Source organism: Penicillium hispanicum (genome assembly GCF_028827665.1).
Source record: "Penicillium hispanicum strain IBT 35686 chromosome Unknown utg000007l_segment0_segment0, whole genome shotgun sequence".
NCBI lineage: Eukaryota > Fungi > Ascomycota > Eurotiomycetes > Eurotiales > Aspergillaceae > Penicillium > Penicillium hispanicum.
Window position 1 is genome coordinate 780,414 of NW_026623199.1, and position 16,000 is coordinate 796,413.

The window sequence follows — 16,000 nt, forward strand, 5'->3', positions numbered from 1 at the left end:
GCATCTCCAGACCCACACCGGAGAACGTCTGCAACGGCGAAGCAGCCCTATGCAGACCCAGCAGCTATGGACTCCAACTGGCTGGTTTGGAAACGGATTACAATAAGGATGAGCGAATTCTTCACGGGATGTGATCAATTTTCCCTTCGACTGTCCCACACAGCTAGCTACAGTACACATAATCGGGGTTCAGTACACTGCCAAAGAGAAAACGGCCGCGTTTCTGCTTCACCTCCACGCCATTTCTCCAATCAATCAATCGTCCACCCGCTTTTTTCCCCCAAAGTCGTTTTGTCCGTATGCAAAAGATGCCTCCCCAGAACATCCCTCTCCGCCATCTAGTCTTTTTGGTGCTGGATGTCTCCGGCTGTGCTCTGCTGCTCCCGGCTTGTATAGTACAGAATAGAAAGAGAACAAGAATTGAATAAAGAATAGCCGAGAGCAGCATCGCAGACACCAAGGAAAAGGCGCCGCGAAAGGTTGGAGAGCAGTCGAAAGACAGCCAGCAAACAAAAGCCGAAAACAGATAGACGCGAAACAAGAAACAAGATTAGTTTATCGTTGGTAATTTTTTGAACTTTTTTCCCAACTGAGTCGAATGATGATGCAACGGGACGCGAACGACTGCGAAGGAAGGCAAAAACAGGGGTTGACGAATTGAAAGAAAGATGTGACGTGCTGTTGCTACAGGTGAAGGTCGTGCCACCCACCCACGAGATCGAGATCTTCGTCGATGCTGCCGTCATAAGCGGAGAACTTGGAAGGTGACGACTTGAAGACCTCAACATCGCGCCGCCAGTCGTTCTCAAGGAAAAACCGGCGGCGACGATCGGACTGGGGTGAATCACGCTTGGCTCTGGATCCGTGATCGAAGCCAGAGGACCCAAGTCCCCAGTCGCGACGCCAGGTGTTGGAGGCTCTCTGCGGACCAAAGAGCTCGCGGGTCTTGAAATTGCGGCGCTTGTCACCAAGTTCCGACCACTTGTCCATCTTGGACTTCTTCGGAGACAGTTGTCGGACGACTGGACGCGGTGTGCTACTGTTGGTGCCGGTATCACTATCCGCGTCCAGGGACTTGGCGCGAGTCACACGGGTTGAGGTGGGTTGAGTGACGGGGGCATGGGGTTCATCCTTGGGTAGAGCGGAGTCCAGCTCGCGCAATCCCGCCAGGGTATCCGGCAAGCGGGTATCCTGGCTCTCTTGACTCCAGCTACGAGAGTTCTGCTCACGGCGTTGCTGGAGGGCAAGATCCTCATTCTCCGACTCCTCCTCGTCCCAGAGATCACTCCAGCTCTTGGAGATCTGCTCATTGGCATTCTTTCCAAACACCATAGACAAGGATGGCAGAGGCTTGCTTGCATGACTGGGCAAGGATCCAGTGATGGGGACTGGATCGGACCGAGGAAGGAATGAACCCCTATGTCTGGGGATGAGGTTGAACGAGCGCAAAGACTCGCCCATGTGTGAATCCAAGACGGAAGCCATGGATGGGGTTTGGTGGGTTGAAAACCATGAGGTCGCTGCCGCCTCGGACGGCGGAAAGAGATCCTCGGAATAACTTTCGTTGTCAGGAATAACAGAAAGCTGGCGGATGGCTTGCGGGGGACTTGACTGCAAGGCCTTGGCCCACGGGAAAGAGTCGCCCTGGTTGATGTGGGGGCTCTGGATGGAGGGAGTGCGCAGAGGCTCACGGTTGGCACTGGCAGTGACAACCTCACGATCCTCTGTGCAAAACTCATCCAGCGACTCGTCATCGGTAGTGAAGGAGATGGCCCGAAGGATACCCTCCCGCACATCCGACAAGGAACGCTTCTCGGGATCCATTGCCAACGCATGGGTCAGGATCTCAAAGGTGTCCTGAGACATGTTGGGAAAGATGTCGAACAGCGACTGACGGTCACGGACATAGTCCGCGAAAAGCACGTCAGACTCCGTGGGTGTCACAAATGGATTGCGAGCAAACAGGATGTTCAACAGGCAAATGCCAATGGACCAGATGTCTGCCTTGGCCGGCGAGTAGCCCGCGCTGGATGTCTCATACTGCTCGGGAGCCATATAACGATCACTCCCAACGCACGCTTCATGGGACCACGGATCCCGAGTAGCGAGACCGAAGTCACCAAGCTTCATGGACCCATCCTGCATCAAAAAGATATTCTCGGGTTTGATGTCACGGTGGTAAAGACCCTTGGAATGCATGTGTTCAACCGCATCAACAAGTTGCAGCATGAAGTCGCGCACGTGCTCCGTCTCAAGCGGGCCCCGGTTCAGACGAATGGCTTCGTAGAGATCGCCATTGGCACAGTACTCCAAGACAAGGTACATGTGAGCCTGGCTCTCGAAAGAATGAATCAAGTTGACCAAGTTGCGGTGGTAACCAAAGCGACGGTGGCACTCAAGCTCTTCGAACCGCTCGTCGGCATGGGAGACAGACGGATCGGATGCAGCTTTGGTCAAGCACTTGATAGCGACATCTTGGCCGGTCTTGGTGTCCGTGGCGAGGAACACCATGCCAAAAGACCCATGGTTGAGCGGGGCCACGGTCAGGAACCGACCGTCCAGGAGTCGACCCTCAACGAAATCATTCTTGAGACATTCCATGCTGGGCATGTTGAACCGATAGTCCGCGTATGGAGGAGAGAGATGAAGAAGAGAAGAGAGCAGCAGAGGCTCCAACGATGATGAAGCGTAAACAGAAAGAACAATCTATAAGACGCTCGGAAAAACTCGCACGTGTCAGGAGGTGACGACGCAAACAGCAACCAGGCTAATGGATGATTAATAGGCAAGAAAGGAAGAAAGAGGATCAAGTGCGTAACCCCAATGGTAAGGGTGTCACAAAATCAGAGCAACGGTAATCGGGCGGTGTTGACAAGATCCTGATGGTTTCGAAATTTCATAAAAATATACCGGACGAACAAGTTGATAGACAAGGAAAAGAGGATTGCGAGTCGGCGCAAAGCGCAGCTGAATGTACCCGGGCAACGGGAGGCTTATTGACGCTTGTAAGAAAATGTGTAAAGACCGTTATATGCTCATTTGTTATGTCGTTTTCGTTGTGACTGGTGGCGAGTGCCTGAAAGAAATGGACGAGAAAGAAGGTGTCGAAGGAATGGACAGAGTTGAGGAGTGGGCCAGAGGCGGCGAGATGGTTTGAATGGGAGATAGCGCTGCGTAATATCGTAACTTGGATGGAAAGAGTATAGCAAAGAGGACGTCAAAAAGCCTGTGAACACCGGGTTCAAGGTTGCGAGCGGCCGTGACTCAGAATGGAAAAATTGGCGATTAATGAGTCATGGGTGGACCGGTTGGCAAATCGAAAGATAGATTGATAAAATAGTCGATTCGAACAAGGCGTCCGAATCGAGAATTGAATCTAGATGCAAGCGTGGTAGACCAAGCTTGATGATCCGAAGAGGGGGAGAGTTGTCGGGATCCTGGAGGTACGCCTTCAAATCCAGGGGTCGGAAGAGTCGGAAACGCAGTACCAGGTTCCCGGTATATGAGAACTCTCAATAGCTCAGCTAGCGATACCTGCTGGGCACGTATGATAGATCGCACGAGCCTTCGTGGAGATTTGGCAAGACGAAGGTGATGCGGAAGCTCGCGAATTCACAATCCAGTAGCGGTCGACTAACTGCGGCCAACGAGTCTTTGAAGCAGACTCTCGGTATTGTGGACGTTCGAAGCAAGTGGAGGATTGAGCGGAGGAAGTTGGTCGCGCCGGGACAAACACTCTTTGGATGGCGACAGCGAGTCTTAAGGCAATGAATCGCAGGGGAAAGAGTGCCGTCGTCCCGGAGTAGCGGAAGCGGAGACGAGGACGGAGATGTAGGAAGAGGAGGTGATGGGAAAGTGACGAGAAAGAGAGGAGGTAGGAAAGCACGGGGAACGAGGGAAGATGGGAAGGAGGATAAGGAGACGGGAGATGGGTGATGGGGAGATGGGGAGATTGAGGGAGGAAGGTGTACAGGGGAGATAGGAGTACTTGGGCGTAGAGGTAGGAGTCGGCGTTAAAGTTAGTCACAGAGTGGAGCGGGGGAGGTTGATTCTTACTGGCGCTGGCGTCGTCCTTACGATGGGAATCATGGGCGAGACATTTGATTAGGGGATTGTTACCGCTGGTGTAGGGGGGATCGCCCCATGACCGTACGAGTACATGTATGGGTCCCGTTATGGCCCTCGTGGGCGCGTGCGATCGACCCTCTAAACGTGATCAACGTGGATACTGGAACGGACTGAATTGCTCTCGAGAGGACCTTGGCTCCTGCTCCTTCCGTCTCGTTCCCCCCGGACTCAACGGTATTGTTCCGTTTCCGGTATTACCAGGACACGCCCCGTCCACGCAATCTTAGCAATCTCCCCAATGTTCATGAACCTTCCAGACATTCCTTGACCCTTGACGGCGTCACCACCCGGCTCCTCCGTTCTCCTGCCTCGACAGGAATCTACCACTCCTTCGAAGTGGGGTATAGCCGTCATTGTCAAAAATCCAGAATTCCCCATTGTTGCCTGACGTCTTCATGGCGATTGAAATTGATCTGCTCGCCCTAGTACACTCATCAGTCCCAAAGTTCCTCAAGCGCCGATAAACAAGGGAAAAAACAAACTTTCGAAACTCTCGGGACCTGCAGTCCAGAATGGTCTCCAGGTCACTTGGGACAGGGCAATCCTGCACAGCCTTTTGGACTCGCGATCAAGGTGGCGCACTAGACTGCATGCGGCAGATTGCGCAGCAGATTCTGGGGCAAGGGCCAATCAGAAGGGGCTGTCGACGCACTAACTTCCACCGTGCATGACGCCATTGGGATGGCGTGATCTGCGCTGATTGGCCACCGAGTCCCCCCGGAGATTCTTTGCCGGTTGATGCTTGGGAAGATGTGCAAAGTGTGGATGTTGCTTCCGCAGGTACAGTTCGACCACCCATGCTGTTTGGGGCCACTCCCTTGGCCCCCAGAATGATGCTCACTATCCTGGACTAGCCTCACGTTCTATACCTCATCGAGGAATAATACATATAGCTAGCTGTACTGACCAATCTCTGGCTAGCTACGCGCCCATCACGGCATAGAATGTCCCGGGGGAACGGATATACGCCTCTCCGGCATTGGTCCTAACCTGTTACAACCCCCTCCTCCACAGGTCTGGCGCGCGGGATCTTGAGACAGCAATTGTCAGACCCATTTGTGAGCTTTGCGGGGGTCCAGCGGATCGGTCTATCAGGCAATGTTGATGATCCCGATCCAGTGGAGCGCGCTCTCCTGACGGGAAAAGACACGTATGTACTTCGGTCCATCGGGTGGAGCGTGCTCACAACGGTCATCAGGAAAGGGAGATGGGCGTCGAGTCGGAAACATGGTGGATTGACGCCGAGGCAGCTTCGAAGACGCCCAACTGCCAGCCGCTCTTGGACAGCCACGCAGACCTAGCTCCCTAGTATAGCTTTCGTCTCCGTCCCGAGGGCAGCGGTGAAGGGCGCCCGAGCTGACCGCCTCCTGCGAGGGCCTGCAAGGTTTGTCCTTGCAGCGGATCGAAGCCGTGAGTGGCACGATGGACACATGCTCGTGACGTGGTGTACACTCACGCGAGCGTCGTCGACTTGCTCGGCTTGATTCATGCTACGGTCCGACGAGGTGCTCCTTCGAGTCCCCAAAAATGATCTCTCATAGCCCAACCTCCCCCCCATTCACACCAATCATATGTACCTCCTTGGGCGAAAGTACTCTACTCATGTGTGACATGCATGATGGCAACATGCTACGCAATATATTGCAGGGGGTGGCATCCAGCGACCGTCGTGATGCACGGCTCAGCGTTGGATGTCCCCCTCCATGACCGACTGTCGCCGTTGGCTCCCTACAGCTTTGTGTCTCTGCTGCTGCAGATGCTGTTTCGTCCCTTTGAGTTGGGAGGCCACGCATGTATCATGCACGGTATGCGGACCCCAAGATGCAAGAGCCCATACCATTTCTCCAATGCGCCGAGATGCGCCCGGCAAGATGTTTCGTCGCGCGCGTCGAGGGTATTCACCCACTCTTTCAGTGTCAAAGGGGACGTATATTCAATCCCGGCCATTGTTCCGCGCCCTCATGAAGATCGTCGGGGATCCCATCTGCAACGTGTCCCTTGTCGGGAGTGCCCCGTGGCGCCCGAGAGATGAGCGGATTTGGGGTCCTTTCGCGCAAGTCAAGACTGATACTCATCTCAGGCGAGCTGATAGACGTGATTAACGTGATTGACATGATAGATGAGACATGATAGCGCGGGACAAATCGGACCTGCTGATAATGGCAACATCAGCAGTCGTGATAACGGATCCGTATCGCCTTATCGGGGCGCCGCAAGCGGCGGGCTCGACTCCGTAGACACACGTCAACGAGACGACTCCGCGAGCGTGAAGATGATAAGCCACCTGGCGATAGGACGAGAGCAGCCGAGATAGCAGACCAACACGCCCGTGGTTTAAGAATCCTCGGCCTTCGCACTCCTATCGACCCCGCACGATCGCCATTCCGGAGTCGGTTGCGTTTGAAATAGCGTTTGAAAGGATGTGCCACAGGCCACCGATAATGGAAGTCTGTTTAGTCCTGGCCATGACTGTTTGTACTGTGTAGATACCCTAGAGACTTGGGGGCGAGAGGGGCGCTCTCTGCCATCTGAGATAATGATGAGATCACCAGCTTCCTCTCTCATTAACTAACTAGTTAGTGAGTTACTTCGAAGCCAGGCGAGACAGGATCCCAAATGACAAGCGATGGCGTGAAACCAGCCCGGTCGCACCACTTCCCCGGATTCTGCTCCGAACGAGGAACGGATCCGAATATCGACATACAATCCCAATTTTGTTGGCTGTAGATGACGACGCGGAGATCCTTTCGTCCTGTTTTTGGGTGATCGTTTTATTTCCATACTTCCCATGCATATATACATCCAGGTACTCCGTAGTCATAAGATACGTTACACTCTCCTCCATACGACCCGAATCTACAAATGACAGGGCTCCCCTAGGCTGGGGCCTGCAGCAGCATCGAATGCAGCATCGCGCAGACGGAGCACAGCAGTGCCTTGTCCCATGTCCTGTATGCCATGACCCCAGCCTCCAGTTAGTCTGTTTTTTCTCCGGCTGCGACCTCAACCCCGCGCTGCAGGAAAGGAGATCGTTGCCTGTGGTTGTATTTGCTTTTGGTCTGCTGTTGTCACTGGTCGTCACTTGGCAAGCCCTGTGGCTGCCTTGGAGTCTCCTGATAGACATTCCAGGGGTGAAGGCTGTACTCCCATGGACTCTTCGTGCGTAGCTGTCTAGAGTTGTTGTCTTGCCTTTGATGGCCGTATTAGCCAGGGATATACCTAGCTATATATATCCAACGCTCTCCAACATCATTCAATGGCTCAATCATCAATAATAGGGTCCTACCGGCACCAAAACCCCTCAGCACAACCGACCAGCCCTCACACCATCTCCTCAGACTTCTTTCAAAGCTGTCCAGCTCTCCTCGAGAGCACTTGCAACCGCCCGCGCCGGTAGTCCAACCATCGCTATCTCTTTCCACAACTCCGACGTGCCCGACGGAACCAGCTCCTCGACCTCCAGCACGAGGAGTACACTGAAACCACAATCCTGACATTTCCGCCTACCATCTCGCTGGGCAGGCTCATTGCTAATCACCTCGCTAGCCTGCGGTCTCTTGCACTCCACCTCTCGACTGTGTGAATTTTTGATTTCGCAGAGTATGACGTGTGGCAATGTAGTCGTTTCAAGGACAGGGTCCTAGCCGCTGTGCTCACGCGCAGTACCATCGCATCTTCCGAGGACTGGTTGTTCAAGTGGCATGTTTCGTTGACGTGAGACGAGTGCCGCCAGCGCTTGCGGGAATCCAGACCCATCCACAGCCACACCTCTGTACACAGCACGCAGGGTGTGTGGTAACGACAAGCAGCCGAGGTTGCTCGCACTAGGATTGACAGGTCGAGTTTTGCCAACGGTTGCCAAGTCAACTCCGGGCATGGTCCCCTCCTTCAACCTTGCGTTTCTCCAGATGCAATGTTTCATTAGTGAAGATGCAGCCGACGTCTTTGCTGCTACCCACATACTATGCAGGTGAAGTTACATCCGACGGTCCATTCTGTTGCACAAAAAGGACACAGGCGATCAATCGGTCATCGCACTCGCTCTGCGGTTTTTATCATCCCACGCATTCGGTTGATCATTCGAGATGGGCGTTCGAGGTTGAGGATTTGCCTGGATGCTGCTCGATAACTAGTGGATCGATTCTATGCGACCGTAGATTTAACTTGGAAAAGGCTCTAGACAGGTCTCCTGTTATGATCGGACACAAACTAGCTTCACGGATTCGTGAATCTCTAATCTGGGTTGTCAAATTCACACAATCGACTGCGACGTTAGCCTTCCTCTTTCAAGGTCGACAGAGCGGGATGGTGTCACCATCCATGGATGCTGTGTTTTAAGTGCTGACATGTTCATTCCGATCGCAATACACAAGACCGCCTTCTATTAAATATAGTCTAAATCTCCAAGCACTTGACCAATACCAGCTTCATCATTCACCTCGATTCATCGACTCTAGATATGGGTCCCTTTCCTGACTACAAAGCTCCGCTATTGACAGACCTGTCTGTAGACAACACCGCTATATAGGTACGCTCATGACTTGATACTTATACCAGAGTGTTTCTGTGTTGCGGAGGATGGAATTGAAAGTCATAGCCATCTCGACACCGATCTCCTAGAGAGCTTATTCCAATCTCAGCTTGTTGTCGAGAGAATCGAGGGCCTTGCGGACTTGCGACCATGGCTCTCCCATACAAACCACGCGTCCGCTTTTTAAGTACAACGATCTTGGAAATGTGGCAGTCACTATGCAACGGACAAGAAATGCTCAGGCCTAGGTGATAAATAGCGATTATTATATGCAGACGACCGAGTACACCATGGCGCATGGAGTTACGGCTTCGTGATGGATGTAGGAGAGTACAAAAGAGATTGCTGTATTCAATTGCCTTGATCGGGCGATACATCTACCTCAGCTTGACTAGCAATTTAAATTGAAACCTATCCCGATCAGAGTTCCAACCTTGGAACATATCGGAGACCAGTTGCTTTGTATGCCTCATCGGTAGGTCTTATAGTGCTGATTGGGATTCATAGCTCGTTGCCGCCTCCTATTGGTGAGAGCGACCAGGCGGCCCCCACTGGCGATAAAAAAAAAGACCGCATTCCATCATTACTGACTGATCCAGGAGTCACGCAGGCGCTCCGATTCCATGATGCACCATGAGCAAGCGCTCATTCGAGGAGTCCAGGGAGAGCCAGCCGCCCGAGAGCGATAACAATGGCCTGCTGCCGATTCACGATCTGCTGTCGCCGGGCGACGAGCAGGACCTAGCCGCACCGTCCGGCCCGACCAAGAAGCCCCGGAACTTCATTGCCACGGTGGTACGTGTTCGCTCTCTCCCAGACTGTCGCGCAATTGATGCCCTTGTATACTGATGTTTGAGCTAGGCCTGCGAGACTTGTCGTTTGAAGAAGACAAGATGCGACGAGTCGCGGCCGAAATGTGGACTGTGCAAGTCCCTTGGCCTCGACTGCGTCTACAATGAGCGCAAATCGTCCAAGTGAGTGTCCAGGGAATTTTCCGCACTTCCTTTACTTACTTAGATCGTAGAAGGGACCAATCGCTCACCATGATCATGAGCACTCTGCATCGGCTGGAGACGAAGCTGGAGAACATCCCTGTGTCCATCTTGAATGACCTGCACTCCCTGCGTGGCCAGGGGCGCCATATGCATCACGACTTTGACGTGACACAGCAATCGCCTGCTGTTGAGAATGAAGGTCATCTGCCCCTGGCCCCATCAACCGCTGTCAACCGCGTCTTCACCCCGGCTGCTCGCGAGGAAGATGACTTCGACTGGGAGGACAATGCGTCGGGCCCGGACGCGGCCGGTCGGATCTCCATTTCCTTCAGCCAACACGGAGTTATCCTCTGGCCAGGCGCGCGACAGATCCTCCCAGAGCAGCTGCTTTCTGCCTATGAAATACTAGGGAAGAACTATGTCATCGAACTGGAATCGACCCGACCACCACTGCCCATGTTCACCAGTCCATTCCCTTTGCATGCCGGAGACCACTGGCTGGAAGTCCTGCCGTTGGCGATGATCAAGGGTCTGGCCGATGCTTTCTTCAGTGTATTCAACCCATTCACTCCAATCATGGATAAGAGCTTTTTCTTCTCTTTCACCCTTGGCTCGGCCATTGAGAGTGGCTTCGGCTACACAATGGAAAGCTGTATCGTACTCAATGTGCTTGCTCTGGGCTGTCTAGCCGTGCTTGCCCATCAGGAAGGGAACTACCCGCTCCCGGGTACCCAGAGCCACCGCTTCGAATCGCCAGAGTGGATAAATGTGGTTTATGAAGAACAGCCGGGCCTGCGCTTCTTCAATGAGGCGCGCCGCCGTATCGGCTTCTTAATGTGCGACAACGACATCCAGAGCTGCCAATTCTATCTCCTATCTTCGTGAGTTTGGGCATTCTTGCGCTTCTTCCGGTGAGAGAATTATACTCATTAGCCCCAGTGTCTACTATAGCCAGATCCTCCGTCCAATGGATTCATGGGCAATGATCCACCGTGCTGCGACCTGCTGTTTATCGATGCTAACCAAGTATGATTCATGAATCTATCTACTTTGCCTTGGTACTGACCTAGAGCTAGCCACGATGTGAACTTTGACGAATGGGAAGGTGACATGAAATCCCGGGTGTATTGGAACTGTCTAATGAACGAGACCATTCTCGTGCAGGAATTGCATCTTCCACCAAGCGGTCTATCACGCCTGGAAGAGCAAGTTCCAATCCCAAAGTTCATCGGCTTTGAAACGACCGGATACGTGTCGGCCAGGTTCCCCTCGTCGACGGTCGTTGACGACTCATACTTCCAATACCACTTCCTCGCCCAGGTAGCACATCGGATTATACTTACTCGAATCCGTCACTCGCTCTACTTCTACTGTGTGTTTTCCCAAGAAAGCCTACTTGACACCTCATAGATTCTAACGTTACCACCCCAGCCGATTCCGGGGCCATTCCACTCCCAGCCGTCAACGCCGAACTCCACCACCAACTCGAGCAATGGCGCACCAACCTCCCATCCGCTATTCAATTCTCAGACTCCTCCAACCCCTTTTCATACTCTACCCCAGGAGCCGACCACTCCATACACCCTTCGCCCGCAACACCAGCATCCCCACACCCAATATCTCCGCTGCCCGCAGATCCAAACCGTCCCATTTCGCCCGCGGTAGCAGTGACAGATGCCATGCTGCGTGGACGACACATGATCGCCCAGTTCCACATCGGCCGGCCCTATCTGTACAAAGCTCTCCGGATCCCATCAAAGCTCACAGACGACGACTTTGAACAGATCAAAAGTGGCCTGCGAAATGCCATGGACTGGCCTGTCGCGCAGGGTATCTTCCGGGAAATGAAAAGCTGCATCCCGATCAAATTCGCCTTCTGCTCTCAGTAAGTTGTTCCCCTAGCACCCCTATGTCCCTGACTTCGGTCTACTATTGCCCCCTTGGAGTGGAACTAATATTTTCCCGCTGCAGATTCTTCGGCCAGATTCTTCTCTTCTATTGCATTGCCCACTCCCCCAGTTTTCGGGTGCGCGAGACGCTGCCAGCTGGATGGGACCGATGGAACGACGAGATGATGCGATTCCTAGAGGACTCTGCGCGACATAGTCCGGCCGTGGCGCAAGATCTAGAACTTTTGCGGTCTTTGTGGCCTGGGAATGAGTAGTCCTGTTCTCTCGTCTCTTGAGGAATCTGAGCCAGCTTGGTGATACACCCAATGCCTGTGCCGGTTGATGCTGGTTTGGCTGGCTGGCTCTTTCTTTCCTTTCCTTTCCTCTTCTTCTCCTCTTCTCTCCTTCTCTTATTTCTTTGCAAGCATGGAGTTGGTCGACTACATCAGGCGTTTGATGATTATGACACAGAATAGAGGATCCCTGAGATATAATCCAGGCGAGAATTGAGGCTCTAAATACCTAGGCAACTCTAAGAAGTTTCTTATGCTGGGTGTTACTGAACAGAGCCGGGGTATATACTTGTTTGCTTTCAGCAACTTGGGCTGGCCGCGTTGCTTTGTATTCTATTTGACAAGGTCAAGGTCCCTATAGCGCCTTGCGACATTAAACCGCCAGTCCCTCCAACTGATTGGACATGGCATCCACCCTCGCCTCGCCTACCCCAGCTTCAACCTCATCCTCACTATCATCCTCTCCAGTCCCATTATCCATGGGCTCATCTTGTTCCTTGCTCCTTTTCGCGATGTCTATGTTGTCCAGGGTATACTCATCTGGATCCCACGCCAGGACCCTAGTTTCCATTTCTCCAAGCTTTCGAGCCACCAACTTCTCCATGTCATCTTTCGCCTCGGCATCTAGAAGGTCAAGCCTCTGCCTCCAGACATCTTCGACAAGACATGTAGTCGGCCCAAAGAACCGGCCGTCAAGCTTCTTCCAATATATCGCATCAAACGCAAAGCTATTCCTTGCGGAATACGAGACCCAGAAATCCCCGCTCTCCCAGCTCGCGCGCATCGGCCCAGAGAGCCGCTGGCTCTCCTCTAGTTGGCCCTGCTTGATCGCTTCATCTTCGCGATGCTTCATCGCCTTGAGGAAGGTCTGGAGTCGTTGCTCATATACCCTGCACCAGTCGTCCAGACCTTCGGGCCAGTATTCGGGTTTCTCAATCAAGAGCCACCAAGGCGGCGCGTGGGAGAACTCGACTGGGGCTGCGTATGTAAACTCCCAGTCTACGACGCCGACGATTTTCAGGGCCTCGTCCACGAGCACGTTAGCTGGTCGCAGATCATCACACCAGAGCTTGAACGGGCCCTGGTCGGAGGATGCCGAGTGCTTGGTGAGTCTGCGGTCTTGAGCGAGCTTGCGGAAGAGATATCTTGCAACGAACTTGCGGCGACAGTCGTCGGCTGAGTCGATAGCGTCGTTTCGTTGGTTCCTTAGATGCGTAATGTGCAGCTCTGCTAGTGCTTCGAAGTACGAGGATGCTGTGTCGAATGTGGTGTGTGGTAGTTCTGATTGAGGCAGCGAGCCTAGCCGAATGAGTTCGTTCATTGGCATTGACAGAGGCCGGCGTGTCAATTCCCAGGTAAAATCATCAACCTGATCTAAAGACCCTATCCGAGGCAGGGAAAGTCTAGAGAGTTGAAGGAGAATGCTCGCTAGCTCTCCATAGAGAGCTTCCAGCTTGGCCTCGTTGATATCGGGATCAAGGGTTCCACACTCGGCCCTAGGACAGTCTGGCCTGTTGAGAGCGTCGTACATACTCGTGTCATGGTCGATATATTCCATAATAATAAAAGGGCTCAGCTCTAAGGGACTCTTTTTCTTGGTGCCCCAGTGAAGCACGAACGGAACTGGAATTGAGGTCTGGTCCTGAATATAACGCATTATAGCGACCTCATTGCGGACCTTTTCTTCAGGGAACATAGAAGCACCAGGTTGTGAGAAGCGTATAACAGCGGACCTCTCGTTTTCGTACGTCATCCGCAGCGAAATGTTGTAGGCTCCTTTCTCCAGGATAGAGAATCTCTCAGGGACCTCAGGACTGTGGTGTCTGACAAGATAGTCTCCAATCGGTGTCAAGACATCAGGCTCGAGAAACTGGAGTACCCAGGCATCGGAGACCTCCTCGCTTTTTTCCCAGGCGGCATCATCGTAGCACATGCGTGGTTCCATCTTCGACGTCGAATACGGAAGCACGTTCGCAGATCCGGCCCACAGCTCAAGTCTAGGCAATCTTGGATGGAATGTCTCGTGTATGGGAAAAGGACGGCGTGGAACGGACGATTTAGCAACACGATCGATCACATGACAGTCTTCACCGCAGTGGACAGTTCTTACAGGGGTTTGGCGGACGGAGAGAGTCGAGAACTAAGGGGGATGTGTAGATTCACTATTTTAAATTACTTGGGCCGATCGTGGCCACCATTTACCTAGCGCCGGAGGTGTGCCAGGTCGGGGTCCTGCAAAGCCCGCTGTATCAGCAAATTGAAAAGGCCTGGCATTTGGTCTAGTCCTGGAGGCCCTGCGCCCAGCCCAAGGTCTTCGTCGCCTTCGTCTTCATCGTCGAGATCATCATAATCTTCGAAGTTGGGCATTTGATATGGCAGGATTTGGAAATCCACTGTGGTTCCTTCGAACAACTTTTGGAGATCGCGGAAACATTCTTCAGGGGTCTTGCCTCGTGGAACACGTCGTCCAGGGAGCTTAATGGGCCCGGTGACATCGATTGTGAGTACTTTAAATTCCGTCAGTTTGGGATAGAGGCCATTTTTACAATCTTTGGCGATAAGCTGGGCCAAGCTCCAGATAGACGAGTTACAGTCGGTGATATGCAGCGTCTCTAGCGAAGGGGGGAATTGAGGGTGTGGCGGAAGAACTGCATGTGGGAGCATGATGGTATTGAGCACGGAGAAGTCGCGGAACGAGCCGATCTTCGCACGGCTAGAGAGATACTTCTCAATATCCTCAATATCCCATGGATGCCGCTCAAACTCGAGGTGGAAGTGCTCAAGAGTGTCCTTATGCAGGAGGGCGGCTTCGTGGGCCTGCGCAGCATCAAACTCGGTCGTGCTGCTCAAACTCGGGGTTCTTTGGTCATCTGGACTCAAGTTGAAATTTTGATAGGTAAAGGATTTCAACTTCTTGCACGCCTGCATGAACTTTCGGAGAGCGCCAACGTCAATATGGCAGTTGTGGAAGACCACTTGCTCCGTCCCTAATGTTCCGGGAGCCCAGGTAGATGGGAACGACGCGTCGACGAGATCACCGTACTCGAATGTCGACGATGCAAGTTTGGGACGGGTGAAAAGCTCCTGATAGGCAGCGATAGGATAACCGGAAAATTCGTTATCACATTCGATCCAGACGGACTCAAGGTTGGACAGAAATGATGGATCTCGACTGAAGAGAACGGCGAATGGCTTCATGTAGCATTGCCCGCCTGGTAGATCTAGCCCACGGAGATTAGGGGTCTTGTTGACAAGTAACGCTGCGAAGACGCTGAGGTCGGCATGCTCCATAGCCGAAATCCAGGTTTGCTCCTGATCGCCCAGTTGAAGGTCCCGGATGGCACGTTTGAAGAGCTCGCAGTCCTCTTCGGTGGGACGGTCTGGGCTGCTTGGGTCGAACAAGGTTGGCATCAAACTGACATTGCGCACATGTTTGCCGAGGTCTGGATGGCGATAGATGGTTTTGGTAAACAAGATGGTCTTGCTGAGATTGCCGTCCAAGCCATCATCAAGAAAATCGCGGAAGAGAAGAGGTTGTGCGAGATCACGGAATTTTTGCGAGACTAGGCATACATTGCACAGGTCTTCAATCTCGTCAGAATCGTCATCGATATCATTGTCATTCTTCCCCAGGCTGTTCGCATTGCGATCGAGTTTCGCGTTTGGATCCGCTCTGTCGGAGAGCTTCAGGTCAGGTTCATAGACGGGGTTGGCAACGAAAGACAAAATGTGCTTCAAGAGCTCTACCGGGAGATCCTGGAGATGGACCATGGTTAGAGGAGACAGTCCGTAGATCAGGGCCGGAGGAAATAGATAGACAATGAGAAGGAAGTTGTTGAGGAGAGAAGATTAAAGATCATTGATTTGGGGTGTGGGGCATGTCGCGATGCGTGAACCCGCCGATCGACAAGGCGACTTGGGCGCAGGAGTGACGCTATCGCTCTGCATCAACCAAATACGGTGAGGTTGCTAGAGCAGGATGATGCTGGATCACATAAAGACTTCATGTTGAACTGAGGAGGAAAGACTGAATTTAATTAAACATTACTCAGAGTTCTCTAACTTTGTACAGTATAAGACTACTAGGCGTTCTTGCTCAATTTATGCAGTACATAATTCGGCAACCCTTTTCCATGTTTTCCCCTTGGGAACTCGTTTGACACA

At 52.8% G+C, this 16,000-nt stretch overlaps 4 protein-coding genes across 4 annotated transcripts; 1 reads left to right on the top strand and 3 right to left on the bottom strand.

Moving 5' to 3' along the window:
* Positions 1-684: 684 nt before the first annotated feature.
* N7459_008081 (putative serine/threonine protein kinase) lies at positions 685-2,610 on the bottom strand (the record flags this gene model as incomplete). Its single annotated transcript, XM_056947249.1, has 1 exon — positions 685-2,610. The coding sequence occupies one exon, from the start codon at positions 2,608-2,610 to the stop codon at positions 685-687; it is 1,926 nt and encodes a 641-aa protein (XP_056796759.1).
* A 6,682-nt stretch (positions 2,611-9,292) lies between these two features.
* Positions 9,293-11,818, top strand: N7459_008082 (uncharacterized protein; the record flags this gene model as incomplete). The annotated part of the gene is made up of 7 exons (XM_056947250.1): positions 9,293-9,454; positions 9,521-9,633; positions 9,684-10,535; positions 10,594-10,680; positions 10,731-11,026; positions 11,086-11,539; positions 11,626-11,818. The coding sequence occupies 7 exons, from the start codon at positions 9,293-9,295 to the stop codon at positions 11,816-11,818; spliced, it is 2,157 nt and encodes a 718-aa protein (XP_056796760.1).
* A 391-nt stretch (positions 11,819-12,209) lies between these two features.
* Positions 12,210-13,781, bottom strand: N7459_008083 (phosphotransferase family protein; the record flags this gene model as incomplete). The annotated part of the gene is made up of 1 exon (XM_056947251.1): positions 12,210-13,781. One exon carries the CDS (start codon positions 13,779-13,781, stop codon positions 12,210-12,212), a length of 1,572 nt encoding a protein of 523 aa, XP_056796761.1.
* Positions 13,782-14,038: 257 nt separating this feature from the next.
* Positions 14,039-15,607, bottom strand: N7459_008084 (uncharacterized protein; the record flags this gene model as incomplete). The annotated part of the gene is made up of 1 exon (XM_056947252.1): positions 14,039-15,607. One exon carries the CDS (start codon positions 15,605-15,607, stop codon positions 14,039-14,041), a length of 1,569 nt encoding a protein of 522 aa, XP_056796762.1.
* Positions 15,608-16,000: the final 393 nt, after the last annotated feature.